The 18,610-nt window shown below is 40.0% G+C and overlaps 2 protein-coding genes across 8 annotated transcripts in view; one reads left to right on the top strand and one right to left on the bottom strand.

Moving 5' to 3' along the window:
- The window catches only part of MLLT10 (MLLT10 histone lysine methyltransferase DOT1L cofactor), a 144,363-nt gene extending 140,353 nt beyond the window's left edge, over positions 1-4,010 (top strand). For 5 of the 7 annotated variants that reach the window (XM_073003068.2, XM_020801776.3, XM_020801806.3 and 2 more), the window contains 2 exons: positions 1,145-1,342; positions 2,508-4,010. In XM_073003068.2, the coding sequence (XP_072859169.1) occupies positions 1,145-1,342; positions 2,508-2,552 (243 nt within the window). In that variant the 3' untranslated portion in view covers positions 2,553-4,010. Of the gene's footprint in view, positions 1-1,144; positions 1,347-2,507 lie in introns of all 7 variants that reach the window. The other 2 variants (XM_020801767.3, XM_020801788.3) reach the window with 2 other exon arrangements.
- Positions 4,011-5,835: 1,825 nt separating this feature from the next.
- DNAJC1 (DnaJ heat shock protein family (Hsp40) member C1) overlaps positions 5,836-18,610 on the bottom strand; it is a 95,529-nt gene continuing 82,754 nt past the window's right edge. Inside the window, exons 10-12 of the mRNA XM_020801818.3 lie at positions 10,586-10,634; positions 7,000-7,505; positions 5,836-6,036 (exon numbers count right to left, since the gene is read on the bottom strand). Of these exons, the coding sequence (XP_020657477.3) occupies positions 5,968-6,036; positions 7,000-7,505; positions 10,586-10,634 (624 nt within the window). The 3' untranslated portion in view covers positions 5,836-5,967. The remainder of the gene's footprint in view (positions 6,037-6,999; positions 7,506-10,585; positions 10,635-18,610) is intronic.

The following is an 18,610-nucleotide window of genomic DNA, read 5'->3' as shown; positions in this document are numbered from 1 at the left end:
TTTGAAAGGTATGAATCATTTGGTGATTTCAAATGCTCTCGAGTATCCTTCCAAAGGCTCTTTTGATCATACACTCCCACCATGCAGTATTTTATTGGGGTGCCCACTTGCCGTTGCAAATTCTTCTTCTGTCCGTTCTGCTTCTCATTTTCTGTTCTAGGAGCAGCAAAAAGGTAACATTGTGCCATAAACCAGTGGTTCTTAACCTTTGTTACTCAGGTGTTTTTGAACTGCAACTCCCAGAAACCCCAGCCAGCAGAGCAACAGGACCTACTCTGGTCTGCATCCGCCATTGCCATTCAAGAACCTGGGTAGACTGAGCAGATGTTATGACTTTTGTTCTTTCCATTTTTTCTTCCCAACCAAAGCATAAGTAGTGCATCTTGTCAGCTTCGGAGGACGGTGCGGTATAACCCATGAAGGACTTTGTCCAAATAAAGGAGTGCTTACCCACCTACCCTGAATTTCTTCGGGGGTAAAAGCGCTGGTAGGTGGGCAGGGGAGTGGAGGCCTGTGCCTTCACCACAGTGGCTCTACTCAGGAGCTGGCCTTGTTAATGTTGTGGCATGTCCAAAAATATACACAGAAGTGCTAAGAAAAACTTCCAGCTCTTTTCAAAGCATAGTTCTGCCTGCGTTCTGTATGTTCTAGTTCAGTTATTTTATTAACTATTTTTTTCTGCTCAAAATGTTTTTGTTCAGTGACATTTTCTGACTTACCTAGTGACTTACCTAATAGTCGATCCGTATTTTTTTTATCCAAGCCCTGTATGCTTAATTACTCCCTCTATTTTCGGAAGGTCCTGTAGACCAGTGGTTCCCAACCTTGGGTTGGCCAAGATGTTCTTGGACTACAGCTCTTCATCACCGGCTGTGCTTTCTGGGAATTGCAGTCCAAGATTGGGAACCATAACTATAAGCCTATTCTTTTTCTTCCTTCTCAAGCAATGGAAGGTTATTGTCACCATGTTAACATTTTATACTATAAGAAAATGCAGCCTCCTAAAATAAGGTGGTGTATGTAAATGAGGAGCACTTAAGTTCCATTCCCTACTACACTGTTTGATTACTCATTTCTTCTAATGATGAAATATTTTGACCCATAAAATGATTGACTAAAATGCTCCTCCACTGTCGTACTCAAGGAACAGCATCAGGCACTTCTGTATCAGCTAGTGCAGCAGCAACATCACCATCCTGAGGTACAGCAATTGCAGATTTCAGGAGCAACGCAGATTCCCATCAGCAACTTACTGGCGGGCTCTCAGGCATCTCCACTTCATACAGCCACGACTAACCCATTCCTTACAATTCATGGCGATAATACAACTCAAAAAGTAACTGTAGGTATACACATGCACTCTTTTACATTGAAGTGAATGCAAGGAATATTGGTCCCAGTGCAGAGGAAGGCCTTAATTTAAAATGTAAAGACATCCTTTTAATTTGTGTGTGTAATTTCATATCCAGGAAGTGGCTTCAAGTGAACTCCATTTCTTTTCCATTTTTAGCAACTGCTGAACTATTTTAACCAGGGATTGCCATCTGACTCAACTTGGTTTACTGATTTATCAATATTTTAAATTTGCCCATTGCCCATAATTTGTTGAAAAAAGTGGGATGATTTAAACCTAGCACTGACAGGAAAAGCCATTTTTAGTTTAATTTTTTCAATTCCCTGTTGACAGACACTAATTAGTCTCAAATATTAAGCAGTTTTCTATCTCAGCTCTAGGGGAAATGAATGCAGTGCTTTCTCTTGGATGTGTGTAATGAAATATGTACTTAGTTTCTAAAATCATTTGGATGTTATATTTGCTTTTATGTGCTATTAAGAAACCCAAAAGGGTGAATCAAGGAACAGAATTGGTAGCTTCTAAATTGAGGTGGTATTGTTTCTCTACAGCAGTAAAAGATGTTGAAATTCATCTGGAAATCCTTCTTAATCAAAATGGGAAGGACTGCACTCAGCCTTCAGCACCCATTTGGATTTTCAAAGAAGCTAAATTTAGGACAGAAACAGACATTAGAGATACCCCTTTGGAAGAGAGACATTCTTAACTAATGAAAGCATTTGAGTGCTACAGCACAAATTTCCCTCGCCTCCAGGATTATGCAATTAGTTTCCTTTGATTATCTTCAGGATTTAAGCACAAGTTTCCTTCAAACTCTGATTTCAAAACACAGGACTGCCTCAAATCACCCTTCTGCAATGTTACTCTTAAAACCTCTAGTTATGGACTCTCTCTAACATCTGTTTCTTCCAGTATGGATATCTGGCTTAGCAATAGAGAAAAACATCTTCAGCTGTCAAAAATTTCAGTGTTGCTGTTGCTTCTTGTTTTCAGGAAATACTGCCAAATGTTTTATATTAAGAAAATGATTACCTTTCAACATGTTTAGCATCACATTTCTAGTACGTTGTCTGAAATCTGAAAGTCTCTGTTTAACTGTTACACAATTCCAATAATTAATAACTTGGTGTGATGTGTTTGTCTTCTTCTTCAGAGGCTGAATGATAAAACTGGACCAGTTGCACCAGAAAAGAATTGACATTTTGGGAAGAAATGTAAAATTGCATATCCTGCTGTGATAGCACTTCATCAGGCTGCAACTTGTAGTCTCTCTCTGCAGGTATTACTTAGATGCAACAAGGAGCTAACTGCACACTGGAAAAGTGAATCTCCCTTAAGACATTTATTAACCCTTGTTGCTTTTTGTTGCACTGAAACTGAACTGTTTTCTTCAGATTTCATGAAACTATTAATTTGCATACGAGAACTTTGTAGTTTTGATGCTTTTTGCTAAATGCTGCTGCAGAATGAACAGCATCTTAACATATACTACATTGCTAATAAATAACCTGTTCTGGTTCCATTACTTGTTTGAAGAGTACTGAATTTTCAGTATTTGCCAATGACAAGTTGGTGTTCCTTTTACTTATTAAACATCAGTGTTTTTGAAACACCAGTTTTTCCAGGAGAGGACCGGGTTTTAAACTTTTTATTTAAAAAAGTAAATATTTTGCCAAAACAGGAGCTCTTAAGGAAGGACAAATGGTGGTTAATCATGAATTGGGTTTTTAAATAGACGGCTGGAAAAAACAGATCAGTTCAAAGGTTATAAACCTTACCAGATGAGAAAGCAACTCAAGTTCTGGTAGTGTTTTTACCTGACTCAAGTGCCTGTTGCTTACCTCTGTCGGGTTGGAATGGCTTTAGACAGCTGGGCATGCACTAAAGAATTCTTTGCGAAAGCCACAAGTGTGTTCAACTTTGCACCAGCAGCCACCCCCATTGATCTGCCTTTATTAGAAGTGTTTGTCACTGTAGATAGCTCAGGCAAATCCTTACCTGAGTTCCTTTCCACTAATAAATTACCAAAAAAGAAGTGGGGAGAGAAATTTCTCATTTCTCATAAAATGATGACGGGTGAAAAGGAAGTGTTTGAATATTTTCACTTTGAATAGTTGATTTTGTGGTTATGACTATGCAGTATAGTATAAAACAGATTGAAGCTGGGGGTTAATAGCCACTAATTTGAAATTGTGTGAATTATTAGTGGAAAATACTCAAATATACTTAGACCTTCACTGTGTACTTAATTGGAAGAACCTATTGTTTCTGCAATATCGTTTGGTTAAACATTGCACAGTTCTTACCTCATTTCTGTAAATAAGGTTTTGTGACTGTTTTGTATTGTGGATAATTCATAAAATGTGGATATTTTGATTTATAATATTTCTAATTGGTAGATTTAATTGAAAAGTAAAGAATAATTTATTTTTATATGTTCATGGGAATTTTTTTAAAAGTCACAAATCACTTTTGTAGATAATTTACTAAAGTAAACCAGTGTGGTTTAATTTACTTAAACCACTCATTTAATATTCTGTAACAATTTGTATAAAAAGTTGCTGTTTTGCCTAGATGTAAAATTGCAAGTTTATATAAAGATATGTACAAAGCTTTTGTTAATAAATTTTAATATTGTTTATGGTTGTAAACCTAACATGACTCAACTTTCTTTTTATTTCCTCTTATTTCAGTTCCTTAGTATGCCAGGGACTTGTTATTTGAGGGATGGCGAGAACCATTATCCAAAAAAATCTTAACTTCCCAAATTGTGCTAATGTTGGATGGATGTCAGCACCAGCCATATTCACATTATTAAATGAGGCACTGCTTATTATATAGCTAGCAGATGATGCTTTCCTAATGTCTAAGTTATTGTGTTCCACTGCATTAGTAAAAACTGTCACTTTAGATGGGCAGGAGACTGACAGCCTGGTGTTTGTTTAGCAGTCATCACTTATGTCTCATTCTCCCTGATGCCCAGTATCAAAACTCCCTAGACCTCCAGCCCTGCTCTAAATGTGATTAATTCTGTCTCTAAAGTGCTCATAATTTAAACAAATCAAATGGTTTGGGAGACATTCGGTCATATAAAAAAGCCAGAATGTTCCATGTTTGCTTCTCTGATCTCAAACGTACCTAACGGGACAGTGGGGATCTCTCCATTTGGCTTTGTGGGCTTTCCACTCGCACAAGTAGTAGAAAGAGACAAATGCATGTTAACACATGTAGTAAAATCAGACAGCAAAATGTTTATATTCAGAAAAGTCAGTATCTGTTCCCAAAGACATTTGGAAAACGGTGGCGGTGGTGGTTCCATAGTGATAAATGATTATTTATTAGGAGGTGCAGCAAAGTGAGTTGTGCTGGGAGTAGAGTTCAATTCCACTTGGTGATGGCCTCACTGAAACCTCCCACCTAAGATGATAACATTTATGTAAACACCTGTAGTGTGCTCTCCACTGCCAACTGGACCATAGCATGGCATGTGTGTTTGTGTGTGTGTGTTTTTTAAGCTGGGGGTCTAAATCCCAGAATTATCCATTCTGGAATTTCCACCTACTCAACCCTAGCTTCTTGTTAGAAAACAAAACTGTCCCTGGAACTCCCAGCAAGCACCAGGGCAGATTTCTTTTCTAACAGGGAGAATTCTGGGATTTGAAGTAGGAAGGAAGGAGATGCACATTCCTAAACAAAGTCTTCCAAAGGGAAAAAAAGATTTCTCACTCCTGATCAGGTTTTCCTCTCAACCTTAGCTACAAAGGATGGAAATTTAACAATTTTTCTGAACTGTCTTGAATTTCTTTTGTGGATGTAAATAAATACACTACATGCCTGAGTTTACTCTCTTGTTCCAATAGGGAAGTTTCCTCTTCTAGCATTGTTACAAGCTTAAAAACAGCTCTTTGACAGCTGAGGATTTGGTTATACAGTCAGATTTTAAGGAAATACACAGATGCTCAACTCAGACACTAAAGCCCAATCTATACTTCAAGTATAGGTTCTAACCCAGTCAAGAATGTTACTGGGTTATTACCAGTCACATTCTAAATATGAGTCGTATGCAATATTTAGTATTGTTCACTTTACAAACTACATTTTAACTCCTTACACTGTGCAGTAATGAACAGGTAGTCTAACACAGGCACTACTAAACAAATGGAACAAGCAGACTTCAGACACCAAGTGTCAACATCTGTCTCCATACATTGCTTCTCTGCAAGTTTTCATCTGAGCATTAGTTTTTACATATGCCCCAGTAGGAGGGATACAAGCCAAATATATGCATGTTCCAGTTTGTTATGCACATACATATATATGTGAGGTTGTGTGTGTGTATTAGTTTCATGTGTGCACCCCAAAAAAGCTAGAGCATCCCTGTAATTAGTGTAACGTGTCCTTATTGTAGATACTTTTATACCAAATGACAGTGTTTTTTGTAAGTCGTTTTGTAAAAAGAAAAAATACCTTCCATGCAAGTGTTACAGGAAGGCATAAAATGTATTTATTTACTAAGGCACATGACATACTGAAATACTGAGGTAAAAAAATACAAGTTACGGCATATGTTGTTTAAAATATTCCATTCTGATAAGTAACATTCTTCAGGACATTCAGCTTTTTGCAGATTTTTTCTTCTGGACAAGTTCAACCAGCAATTTATATCTAGCCATACATTCTTCCTGCAAAGAGAGGGGGGAGGTTAAAGAGAAATATTAGCAGTAAGAAGATTAAGGTATATTTTTACTTTTGTCAGAAACTATACTTAAAAAGTTAATGGAGCACATTACCCTACTGACAGGTTGTGGAATATTTATACGGAGGATTTTCCCAAATGTTCAAGTTAACGTTACTGCCATTCTTCGTATGTGTGTGTACCTGAATGTACAAGTCCATGAAATAATACTAACAATTCAACAGAACTAAAGGAAACAAAAGGTTTTTTTGTTTTGTTTTTGCTTTCTAGCTTGTTAATATAGGAAATTCCTGATTGAAAATGCAATGCTAGGAATTAATTTTTGGCCTGAGACGTAGGTTCTCGTTGATCTGCCAGTTTAGAAACATTGTCGCCAAGTCATGCCCTCAAAGAGCCTTAGCCTTGAAAGAAGGCTGAAACTTGCATGCAGGAGAGATTAGTCACATTCCACGCCTGGTTCTTAGTGACATTTGCTAAAAGCCAAAGTGCATCCCCTCCTCCCACAGGTTGAACTTTTGGCATAATCGAGGAGGCAGCACCCTGCTGTTTAAGCACTTCCCTCTCCAGCTCCTCTTGCAAGGCTGACCCCTTTTAGAACCTAGCTAGGGACAAATTACATGACAAGCCAGGAGCACAGCCAGTGCTTCCTAGAATTATACTTTCATGTCCTCTGTATGTTTCCACTGTTGCAGGTTTGTGGAAACAGGTGGTAGAAAATGTGAGAAAGGCAGGGCTGTCATTGACAAACATGGAAACAGGAGGCCCTGTTTAAAATTCAAATCCACTTCCTTCCAAGCTTTGCTCTTATTCTGCATATACAGTTAAGACAGATAGCTCTATCATAAAACACTATTTGCTACAATTGTTTAGTTTGTAATACAGAAATACTGAAAGATTCATTTGTGACTTGAGCCCATACTTTACTCTTTCACACAAAAAATGACATTACCTTGCTTTTCCCCGGAACATATTTTGCAATCTTATCCCAGCGCTCTCCTGTTCCTTTTGGATACTGCTGTAATGCTAGTTCCAGAAGCTTCTGCTGATTCTGAGTCCACAAGTCTTCTGAACTGCGACACTTCTCTCTTTTCCTGGTCTCATCATCACTCTGCTCCTCTTGTTTTACTGTGTCAAAGTCTTTTTGTCGCTTTCCTCTACACTTATCTCCTCTTTCTGTTGCATCTTTTGTTACTGGAAGTATTGTTTCCAAGGCCTTTGGAACTGTTTTCCGCTTGCGGTGTCTGGCTTCAGTCAATAATGTCTCATGTTGATCTGCTGTTGCCATATCTTTTGGTTCTCTGTCACTGCTATACTTTACAATTTCATCTCCTTCCTCCTCTTCATCCTCCTCCTCTTTTTCTCGCTGAGTGATTATATGATCTGATAAGTTAACGCTGGCTTTGTTTGATCTTGCATTTTGGGCCAACATTTTCAGCTCTGACAACCTAACAGTACCTGGAGATAGAGCACCATTTTCAGCTTTGTTTATGATTAATTAAGCAGGTAACCAAAGGAAGAGAGTATTACTATAGCAGCAACAATTATCATCATCATCCAGTTACCCACAGATGTGCTTTTAAAAATCAAATGCACAAATTAAAAGTTTGAAGCTGATTAACACAATAGGTTATATCCAGAGTTTGTCATATTAACAGCAAATCCACTGAAATTAGACATCAGGTAGAAATCAGTAGGACTTCAGTTAGTCATGGCTAAGTATGGGGAGGTTTGAATCCATCCTACTGGCTAACATCTGCAGCCTTGCTGAGGCTAACTGATGAGATGTGAGGGCTCAACTTGGTTGCATGTCTAGTCATGTACTCAGTGATCCCCAACCTTTTTAACACCGCAGACCAGTTGGAGGGGACAGGGTCCATGCATGGGGGCCAACCCCTGCACTTGTGCACATGCACAGAGGGGCGGTGCGCGGGCACTCACGGGTATGTGCAGAGGGGTAGCGCGCTCACGCTCTGCATACACACACATGCACATTCGCAAAAGGGTCAAGGGTGCTTGCACAGTGTTTGTGCAGAATGTGTTGGGGCGGGAGATCTGTCTCTGCGGACTGGGGGTTGGGGACCCCTGATGTACATGATCACATAACCAAGATTTGTCCCAGCACATTTACAGTTAGCCACAGTTGGTTGCAGCAAGTTAAGCAACCCTTATACCACTTACAGGATTCTATAATCGGGCTTCTGATTTTAATTGTACTCTTCATGGCAGTCACACTTGGTTTAAACAATTCCAGCTTCATTTCAACTGTACCAGTCATTGCAGCTGTAGTCTCCCCTAAAATGACTGCAGTGGCCCCACAGAAAGAGGAGGAAAAAAACTACAGCAATACCTAGTTATCTGAACTCCTTTCTCCATTTTATGCCATACTTTAGTCATCCTTGCACTGTTGGCAACTTCAGACAGCCTCACATTATACTACTATTTTTGTTACAGTTTATTTACAATTCATATTTCTCCTATTGCTAGGACCCAAGGGGACTCACAACACAGTTGAAGACAAATACAACTTAAAAAGCAGATATTGCTAAAAACACAATGTCTGAAATCCTGTTCATGAAGCTTTTCCACATAAACCTGATGACATCATCAATTGTGCTGATTTTTGTGGGGGCAAAAAAAAAAATTCCATTCCTCCTTAAGATTCTGAGGGTCCCATGGAATCACTCATCATGGAGAGGCCATTGGGGACCATGGGAGCTGGAGTCATTTAAGTTAAAAAAAGTGCTGCCAACAGGATGACTTTATCAGCAGTGTCAGTTTTTAGAAATTAGAGGTTTGCCCAAAATGAAGTACTAGAGACCTTCTGGGGAGAGAGAATCAGAAATGTTTTATTTCTGAAAAAAATCACGATGACGTTTTTAGCCCATATGAACAGGATTTCAGACTATAAATTTAATCTACTGATGGGGGTATTCGTATACGAATTATCCCGCACAGGTGGTGTTAACGAGGGTCCAGCCCCATGGGGCTGGACGGTCCACTCACTGATCCTACACGCTGTGGCGCCATTCATAGAATCGTGCTGTCCGTATCCGCAGCGGATGGGTGAGTGGACCGTCTGGCCTCATGGGGCTGGACCCTCATTAACACCACCTGTGCGAGGATAATTCGTATACGAATACCCCCATCTCTAGTTTCATTGTATTATAACAACATTTGAACTAAAATAATTTTAAAGGACAAATCAGAAAATGTCCGTCTTCTCCCAGTAACTGCCCTGTTCCAGTAGCTTGTCAGTTGCCCAAAGTCTGCATAATTAAAAAGGTCTTTTCCTGCCCAGTGGAAGGAGAACACCAAGTTCAACCTAGTCTCTCTTTTAAAGAGTTAATAGGTGTGTATATGCAGACACATTTTCCCCCCATATCAGCTTCCAGTGAAGTCAATTCAGTTAAAATTTGCTGTATCACCTACAGCTAGCTTTCATCAGTCTACACCCCTAAGGAAGGAAGGAACATAAAGCATTCTAGAACCACCACCCACCTGCTAGTTATGGAGGCAGTCGCTCTCCTCGAGTTTGCCCATGCTGCAGAAGAAGCAACTGCACCATCCAGCTTCATGTTTTACAAATACATTGGCCAAAATTCTATTGGTGAGTTACATGCACACAAGAGTACTGATGGCAGCTGCTACAGCTAATTACAGCTGACAACGGGCTGGGCTCATGATAGCAGTTAGACTTATGACCAATTCCTTCTCAATCAGCTGTGGTAACTTCCAGGTTTCCTTCTGCATCTGTATAAATATCCAATAGCAGTCTGGCCGCTGCTTTAACATTACTGCTTTTGTAGTGACAACATTTACTGGGGTCTGCCACCAGTGCAGTGTTTCATAGAAATCATAGAAAAGTGAAGTTGGAAGGGGCCTACAAGGCCATCAAGTCCAACCCCCTGCTCAATGCAGAAATACAATCAAAGCATTTCTGCCAGGTGATTATCTAAGTTTTTCTTGAACGCCTCCAGTGTTGGACCACTCACCAACTCCCGAGGTAACTAATTCATCTTAGTGAAATGAAAACAATACATCTTCTAAGCCTAATGGAGCAGCTGATTCTGTGCATGATTGTGATATTAGAGCTGAGATATATTGTGGTTCCAGATTTAAGGAGCTGGCTAATCCTAGACAACAGGCCAAGCAGACTCAAGCAGTCACTTCATTCCCTAAGCAGAATCCTGGGAATTTCAGCCAACAAAGACAACTCCAGACACCTACATTTCACTTGGCTTGCCTCAAAGACTGCACAGCCTAGTGAGCAGCAAAACCACAAATCCAGAAGCACCATGATAGCTTCCTTTCTTAATAAAATAAACAACAGGAAGAAGACTGGAAAAGCCATGCAGATTCAATAGGTAGCCCCTTCTCTGAGTGAAATGTAGATGGGTTTATGGGATGAAATTCCCAGAATTCTGTCTGGAAAATTCTTGGAGAATTCTAGCAGTCCGCATCAAAAGAACGAACAAACCCAAAAAGCGCACCTCTTGTTTTCACTTAATAGCTAAAAAACAAAATTATACAATTACCTGGCACACATGTAACTGAATCTTTAATCTGTTTGGCCTTCGTTATAACCTGTTTAGGAAGGAAGAAAACATATTTAATTTATATATTAAAATTTAGGAAGATAGCTGCATTCAGATGTATTGAAAATTGATTTTAAAAAACACCTAGATATACCAAAGAATACTAATATTTTGTCAAGGCCAGAGCTATTGACACTTGTAAGTCCCTTTTTTTTAACAAGTACCTGACTTACTTAACTGAAAAATCTTGAGCATATCCCAGAATAAAATTTCGCCTCAAACAGCAGGCTGAATCAATCCAGTGAATGGTTTATACTGTACATTGCTGCTTATATACCGCCCCATAGTGCTTTAAGCACTCTCTGGGCAGTTTACAAGTTAATTATGCAGGCTACACATCCCCCCCCCCCCCCAGTGAGCTGGGTACTCCTTTTACTGACCTCGGAAGGATAGGGAAGGATAGTAGGCTGAGTCAACCTTGAGCCGCTACCTGGAATTGAACCCCAGGTTGTGAGCACAGTTTTGGCTGCAGTACAGCAGTTTAACCACTGCGCCATGAGGCTCTTAATATATGCATGTAATACATGCCCAATGTTTGTGAATGGCATGCTCCTGTTCCACCTCAGCTTCATAGACAGATTTTTCAGAAGCCAAAAGGCTATGACAGATAGGTATTTGTAAAAGAGGGGGAGTCAGTCACTGCTATTTGAAGGGGAAGGGGCAAATCCTGTACCAGAGCTTTACAGTGTCCACTGAAAGCTGCTCCCTATGACCACAAAGGATGAAAAAGAAGGGGGGGAGGAATGCAGCAAGTATCTGAAAGGGTAGGAAAACAAAAGTAGCTAAAAGGAAAGATCTAATGTAACTAAGGATCTCCTTCCCAGTGATATTAAATTGAGACAGGAGAATAACAATTCTATCCATGTAAATTACATGGAGCATAAAGGCAAGCTCCCCAGAAAGCCCACACTCACTCACTCTACATTGAAGGGAGAGGAAAATGAGACAAGATGTGTCCCTTGGCCTTGCAAAGACAAAGCCTTGTGGCATTTTCTTTTTTAAAAAAAAACAAGTTTATTGGGCACAAACACAAGCAGACGAGAGTCGTTCTTCATTCACAAGCTATTTTTGAAAGTTGAAGGATCTATTTTTCATCAGCCAAGATGAAAGTTTTCAGGATAAGCTATAGGAAGTGGTCCTTTGCCATTCCGGAATGTGTATAAGGCATCATATGTTGCCGTTGTGATCAAGATTTTACTCAGTATATAGGGACCCAAGCTGCTAGTTTATTTTTGACCTCCAGTAATTCCTAGTCTTATAAAACATATTCCCCATTACTAATCTTAGCAACTCCCTTCATCTCTCTCTCTCTTTCTCCTTCATGCTTTGGTCTTCTCAGTGCTGCACTTCCCATCTTTTTCCTAGTCCCCATTTCTCATATTTATGCCATGCCTCAGGGAGCTCACAGTTGCAGTAATATTAGCCACAATATTTGAAGAGCATTTTAATTGTTTTGTCTTTTTATTGTATTTTAAATGTTGTAAGATGCCCAGAGACCTTTTGTTAGTGGAGTCGGCATATAAGTTAAATAAATAAATAAAAATAAAATAAATACAGTGGTGCCTCGCTTAACGAGCGCCTCGTTTAACGACAAATCCGCATAGCGACGGGCAGCGAAAATGGCGGCCGTATAGAGGATTTTCGTTTCAAGGTGAGTTTTAAGCTCATAGGAATGCATTAAACGGGGTTTAATGCATTCCTATGGGCTTTTTCTTTTTGCATAGCAACGAATCCGGATAGCGACGATTTTTCTGGAATGGATTATCGTCGCTATGCGGGGCACCACTGTATGAGCTCCCCCATTTTATACATACAAACTATCTTGAAAGAGAGTAGACCAGCCTGCCACAACCAACCAACATTTTGGACATGTTGAGCTACAAGCCCCACCAGCCTTAGCCGGAAGAACGGACAAAGGACATGGTGAGCGTTGTAGTCAAAACGATCTGGAGTGAACCATGCTGGAGGCTGTTGACTTAGGGTGAGGGTGACTGATCCAATGTTATCCAAGGGGATTTGCGGGTGGAGCTGGGACTGAACCTGGGAGCCCCTCACTCAACTCCGGTAGTCTTAGCTGAAGGCAGTCTGGATATACTGGTGACAATTGGTGGGTAGGAAAAGGGAGATCAAGGTTCAGTGTTGGGCTTACTGGGGTATATTAGGACAATCATTCTTCAGCTTTACCTACTTCATGTAGTTTGGATACAGAAATGTTGAAAAACTCTTGACAGCTTATATCAATGTGATACAGAAGTAAATGGACCACTCAATCATTCTGGCTAGCTTCACCCACCACTCTGCTCTGGCTCTAAAAGCAGCACAAAGAGAGGAGAGGCTTGTTTTCTCACTTCTGATTATTTTGACAAATCTAGCTAAGATTTTCTAAACTTTATTTTTTCCAAGGACAGAGTACAAGACCGTTAGCTCTCTCTCTCTCTCTCTCTCTCCCCCCTGTGCTCTCTTGTAAGACAAATAAATCCACTTCACTTTTCAGCTCATTTGTCTACAGAATCTCCTCCCAAATAGTAATATCAATCTTGATAGATTTAACATAGATGCCAGCTTCTCTGAAAGTCAACACCTCATACCAACAACAGAACTTTAAAATCAATAGGCTTCTACCCATGAGGTTAATCTAGGCAGCCTAATGATAGTTAATCTTTTCCCTATCTTGTCTTTAACATTATGGGATGCTTTTATAAGCATACCCCCTTCCCCTTTACCTCACACTGCCAGGCACCATGCTAATTAGAAAAATGTGCTCGCATCTACCCACCTGTCTATTGTTTTGCTGCCTACCTGGGCCTTTTCCATGCAGGCAGCAAATCCCACCATCCGTCTGCTACTGCAACCTGAATACAAGAGATTAGTGGCCACAGAAGCCAGCAGAATCAGTTTACATTATCTCCAGCAAGCAAATGATATTATTTCATGGAGGATGGAACCAGAGAGATCTTTGCTGTCAGTTCAGAAAAACTGCAATTAATAACCACATTAAAGTGTGTTCTGTATGCCAGAGTAGTTTATTTTTCACAATTTTAACTCCCTTTTAACTTTCAAAGAAATAATGGCCATGATATGGGGGCAGGGCACCACTCTCTATTCATAAACCTACTTCCAGCAGAAAAGGCTCCAGGATGGGGTGGGAGACTGACCAGTAGCTTTGCTAAGATGGGGGATTCTGGGAGTTACAGTCCAAAAAAGCAGTTTTTTCAAAGCTTTGTGCCAGAGGAGGCCCTAACTCTGCAAAGGAGAGAGGAGAGGTGTAACCAAAGAAAGAAACTTACAAGCCTCCTTCCACATATTAAATAATACCCACTGCTCTCTGGATCACAGTTTACACCAAGAAATTGTGGCATAACTGTCTGAGGGACTTTTTATCTTTTCAGAACTTGAGAAGATCATTTGCACTCAAATCTCCATTTGACTTATCATTTAAGGAGATCAACTAATATATTCAGAATACCCAGTGTCAACAGCATTTAGTCTCCTAAACAATGGAATAAAGTACAGTGGTGCCTCGCTTTACAATTGTCCCGCATTACAACGAAACTGCGTAACGATGATCTTTTTGCAATTGCAATCGCAAAATGATGGTCCGAATGGGGGAATTTTGCTTTACGATGATCGGTTCCCTGCTTCAGGAACCAATTCTTCGCAAAACGACGTTTTTCGAACAGCTGATCGGCGGTTTCAAAATGGTTGCTGGGTGATTAAAATGGCTCCCCGCTGTGTTTAGGGACGGATTCCTCGCTATACAGGCAGCGAAAATGGCCACCGTATGGAGGATCTTCACTGGACAGTGAGTTTTTACCCCACTGGAACACACTGAACGGGTTTGAATGCATTTCAATTGTTTTTTTTTCTTTTCACTTTATGATGTTTTCGCTTACCGGCAATTTTCCTGGAATGGATTATCGTCGTTAAGCGAGGCACCACTGTACTAGAGAGATGGCTATGAGCTCATCGCTTTCATGGCTATGAGTTAGGTATCTGGCTGCAAAAGCAGAATTTGCCTTCTTACTGTGTCTTCTGGGAGAACAGCCAGCCTGTGTAACCTTGGGCAAGCTGTACAGTCCCAGAATACCTCAGAAAAAGAGAATGGGATATTATTTATGGGTACACTGTTCATTAGACCCTCAAAAGGGTTGCTATAAATTGGAATCAACCTGATGGCATATAACTATTATGTTATCGGTCACAGAACTATACAGGATATCTGGTGACACGTGGCCATCAAAACCCAGATGAAATTCCAACAATGTTCAGCAAGACAAATACCTGCTTGGGTATCACCAAACCCACATCATGTGTTCTAGACAAATAGCATCCGCCTACACAATATGATCGCTGCAGATATTGCTCTCCCTGCATCTTGCAAAACTGGCACCCATGAGCTACTGAGTTCCAACATACAGGCAACAATGTCTGGTTGACCAAGGTGATTTTAAAATGAATTATTGTATTCTGTTGTTTTACTTATGTTCCTTTTGGCTATCGCTCTTGGTTCCAACCTCCCCCCTCCCCCGTGGATACTGAAAACCATGGATAATAACAAACATTTAAGGAAAAAAACAAGAAAAATTATTTTCACATATTGGTAATGCATGTGAAAATAATTTTTTTTCTGTTTCCCCACCCCCCCAGTGGTGGAGGGCGCCAGAGACTGATGTATTCTTTACTAACAAGTATTCATAGCATGGTCTCTGGTTCTCTCTAGTGGCCAGTTCTGGTAATGTATGCGGACACAATTTTTTTCTAGTTTTTTTTTCCTTTTAGTATTTTTAATATTTTCAGGCTGTGGGTGCGTGAATCAGTGGATACTGATCCCATGGATAAGCAGGTCCTAATTCTTCTTAAATATTGCAGTTATTTATTATTTATTACAATTACGTATCCTGTAATAATTATTTTTTTAACATTGTTTCTTTTAATACTGTAAGTCACCTTGGATTCTTTAGGAGAAGGAAGGAAATTAAATAAATAAATAGGTAAGTAAGAGAAAAAACAGTGCTTTGTTGCTGACTGGGGATACTGGGAACTGCAGTTCCAAAGAAAAAAGGGGGATGTCCACAAACTCTGACTCACAGGACAAATTCTAGGCACCAGTGTCACCATCCATGCCCCTGACAGTGTCAATGCATCCTCCACTACAAATGCAGCTGAAACCTCTGGAAAAAACTCACTCTGCTATGCTTTAAGAGAAAGTCTGTAATGAGTAAGCCTTTAATTAATCAAACAAAAAGGAGTTCACCCATCGCTAGTGTATGTATGTGCTGGAGAAGTGGGTTGGAGGGGGAGAATGTTAAATTATTTCTTCAAGCAGAGAGAGCTACAAATTCAACAAGGGGGAGATGGGTCAAAGAACAGATGTGTAGAGGCAGGCATGGAGTGGTGGTACAGGTAACCAGGTCAGCTGGCAGGAACTCTTGATTAAAAGAGAACTGAGGGCAGCTTCCCTTTCATAATCAAAGCACTTGACAAAACCAAATTTAATATACACCACAAGCCCAAACCAGGGACGTAATTCAATCAATGCTGCATTATATTTTCACTTGCAAACAAAAATATGATTTCATTATACTGATTGGTTTGTGAAGATCGTTGTTTTGTTTTGTTTTGAAAGGAGACTTGAAATGGCTGTTGTAAAGAACAAATTGTTCAGGCCAGTTCTCACAATTAAACTGACAAGGCAAATTAGGGCTTCAGTAGATCTAGATTGCAATGGAGCCCTGAATAAAGTAGTTAATGCAACTTTCACTAAGATTCCCACTGCATGTTCATACTATAGCATACCAAAAACTTCTAAAAGTCATCTTTCTTGCTGCTTATACTTTTGTATATTTCTTTAAAAACAAAAAAACTTAGTAAAATTATCCAGTTAATCTATTTTAACATATTGTTCCTAAATTTATATGTTTAGCATAGTCCATTAATTGTTGGACATCTAAAGATTGTACTTTGTCATCAAATAAGTAGAGTACAATAAAATAAGCAACTACATTCCTTTATAGTTGTATGCTCCATCCTCCAAAGAGCTCAAGCTTCTTCCTACCACCATTTTAAATTCACAAACACCCTACGAGGCAGGTTTGACTATGGGTGTGTGACTAGCAGAAGATGCACAATGACCATGAGTCATGCCCATGTAAGAACTTCAACCTGATCTCCCAGTCCCAGTCCAGTGATGGCACAGGACAAACAGAGGCAATACACATGAGTGCGTAGTGGGAGATTAAAACTGCACACTCTTCTTGGAATACAGGAATCAACAGCTGTGGGCAAAGTATGGTTTTCCTGATGTTATCAGATTAGAACATTTTTCATCTCCCTACACTGGCTATGCTAAGTTGCTACCTAACATCTGGAGGGCTATACCCTGCCACCACATATTATAAGATAGACAAGAGTTTGTCCTTCCAGGTCTGCCGGAATGCCTCAACAGCCCGGTTCGCACAAAACAGGGGTTGGGGGAATGGATTGATGCTTCATGATTATCTCACTTCAAAGTGCAGACAAGACCTGTATGTTCTCTTGCATAGAAAACTAACAATGTTACAGAGAAAGTTAGGCTACAATTCTTCTCCTCAAGAGGTCTGTTTTAGTGTTCAGGATTCCTTCCCACTTTCCATAAAGAATCAGAGGCTGAAATCCACTAGCAAGTCATGACTAGAGTATTGAATCAATGGAACTTTCAGAGGAGCTGATTCACCAAATCCCCAATGATTTACGGAGCCTACTCTAGTTGCAACTCACTACTGGATTTCAGCCACAGAAGTGCCGAGGCAGGAGGTATCCCAATCATCATGGAAACCAACCTCCTGCCACAGCAGGAAAGCAATAGTTACAAAATCTCCAGTAACCAGTCGTAAAGTCTCTGCTTAAAAACCTCCGGTGCAGACTTCACCAGCATCTGACAGCAGTTCACTCCATTGCTGAACAGCATTTACTGTCAGGAAGGTTTTCTTAAAGTTTCTTTCTTCACACAGATAATTTTGTGTGTGTTTTGCCAAGAGGGGTACTCAGTCATCCTGAACCAGTTTGCCTCTTTACTTCCTCAGTATATAACGAAAAAGGCAGCTCTAATGGCACAGGCAATGAGCAGAGTTTGGGAAAATTGCTTTTCCAGAGATCAGCTTCCAGAATTCCCCAACCAACACGACTATATTAGCTAGGAGAATTTAGGCTTCATAGTACAAATAAATTTTCAAAGCTTAGAGAATGAGCTTGGAAACTCTCCATCCCACCCATGCCAAATCAGCTACTGTGTTTCCCCAAAAATAAGACAGCATCTTATATTCATTTTTGTTCCAAAAATGCATTAGGGTTTAGTTTCAGGGGATTTTTTTTTCATGTACGACAATCTACATTTGTCATGTAGATTGTCATACAGTCATGTCATCTTCTTCTGGTTGCTGCACAATGGTGGAGGGCAGGGTTTCACTTAACTTAAAGCAGGGTGACTGTCACAGGCTTATATTACAAGGATCCTGAAAAATCATACTAGGGCTTATTTTCAGGTTAGGTCTTATTTTTTGGGGAAACAGGATATACTCTATCCTTCTTTTGAAATGTGTAGCTCTACAGTCCTCTTTTCACACCTATAATCTCTGTCACCAACTTTCCAACTGCTACTCCATGTGCACAAGCACACCAGCAGGACACCTGAGATTCAGGGCCAGCAGAAAGGTCCAGTAAGAAATATACCTGCAAAAATTGAGACTAATGGAAGGAAAGCAAAACAAAGAGTAAAGAAGATGTTTTTACAACTTTCTTCATATCCTGCAGGTCCCAAGAAGAGGAGGCAATCCTGACATTTAAGGGGAAGAAACAAATTTGGGATGGAGATAGGAGAGAAATGCAAGTCCCCCAAATGCAATGGTGGATTTGTGTCAAAAGCTGGAACAAGGAGCTAAGCTCCTTCTAGGAGGTGAAAGAAAGGAGCAAGTATCTCTGGTGATACTT

This window comes from Pogona vitticeps, chromosome 6, assembly GCF_051106095.1.
Source record: "Pogona vitticeps strain Pit_001003342236 chromosome 6, PviZW2.1, whole genome shotgun sequence".
NCBI lineage: Eukaryota > Metazoa > Chordata > Lepidosauria > Squamata > Agamidae > Pogona > Pogona vitticeps.
The sequence above is the reverse complement of the archived record's forward strand: the minus strand, read 5'-3'. Positions and strand labels throughout refer to the sequence as shown.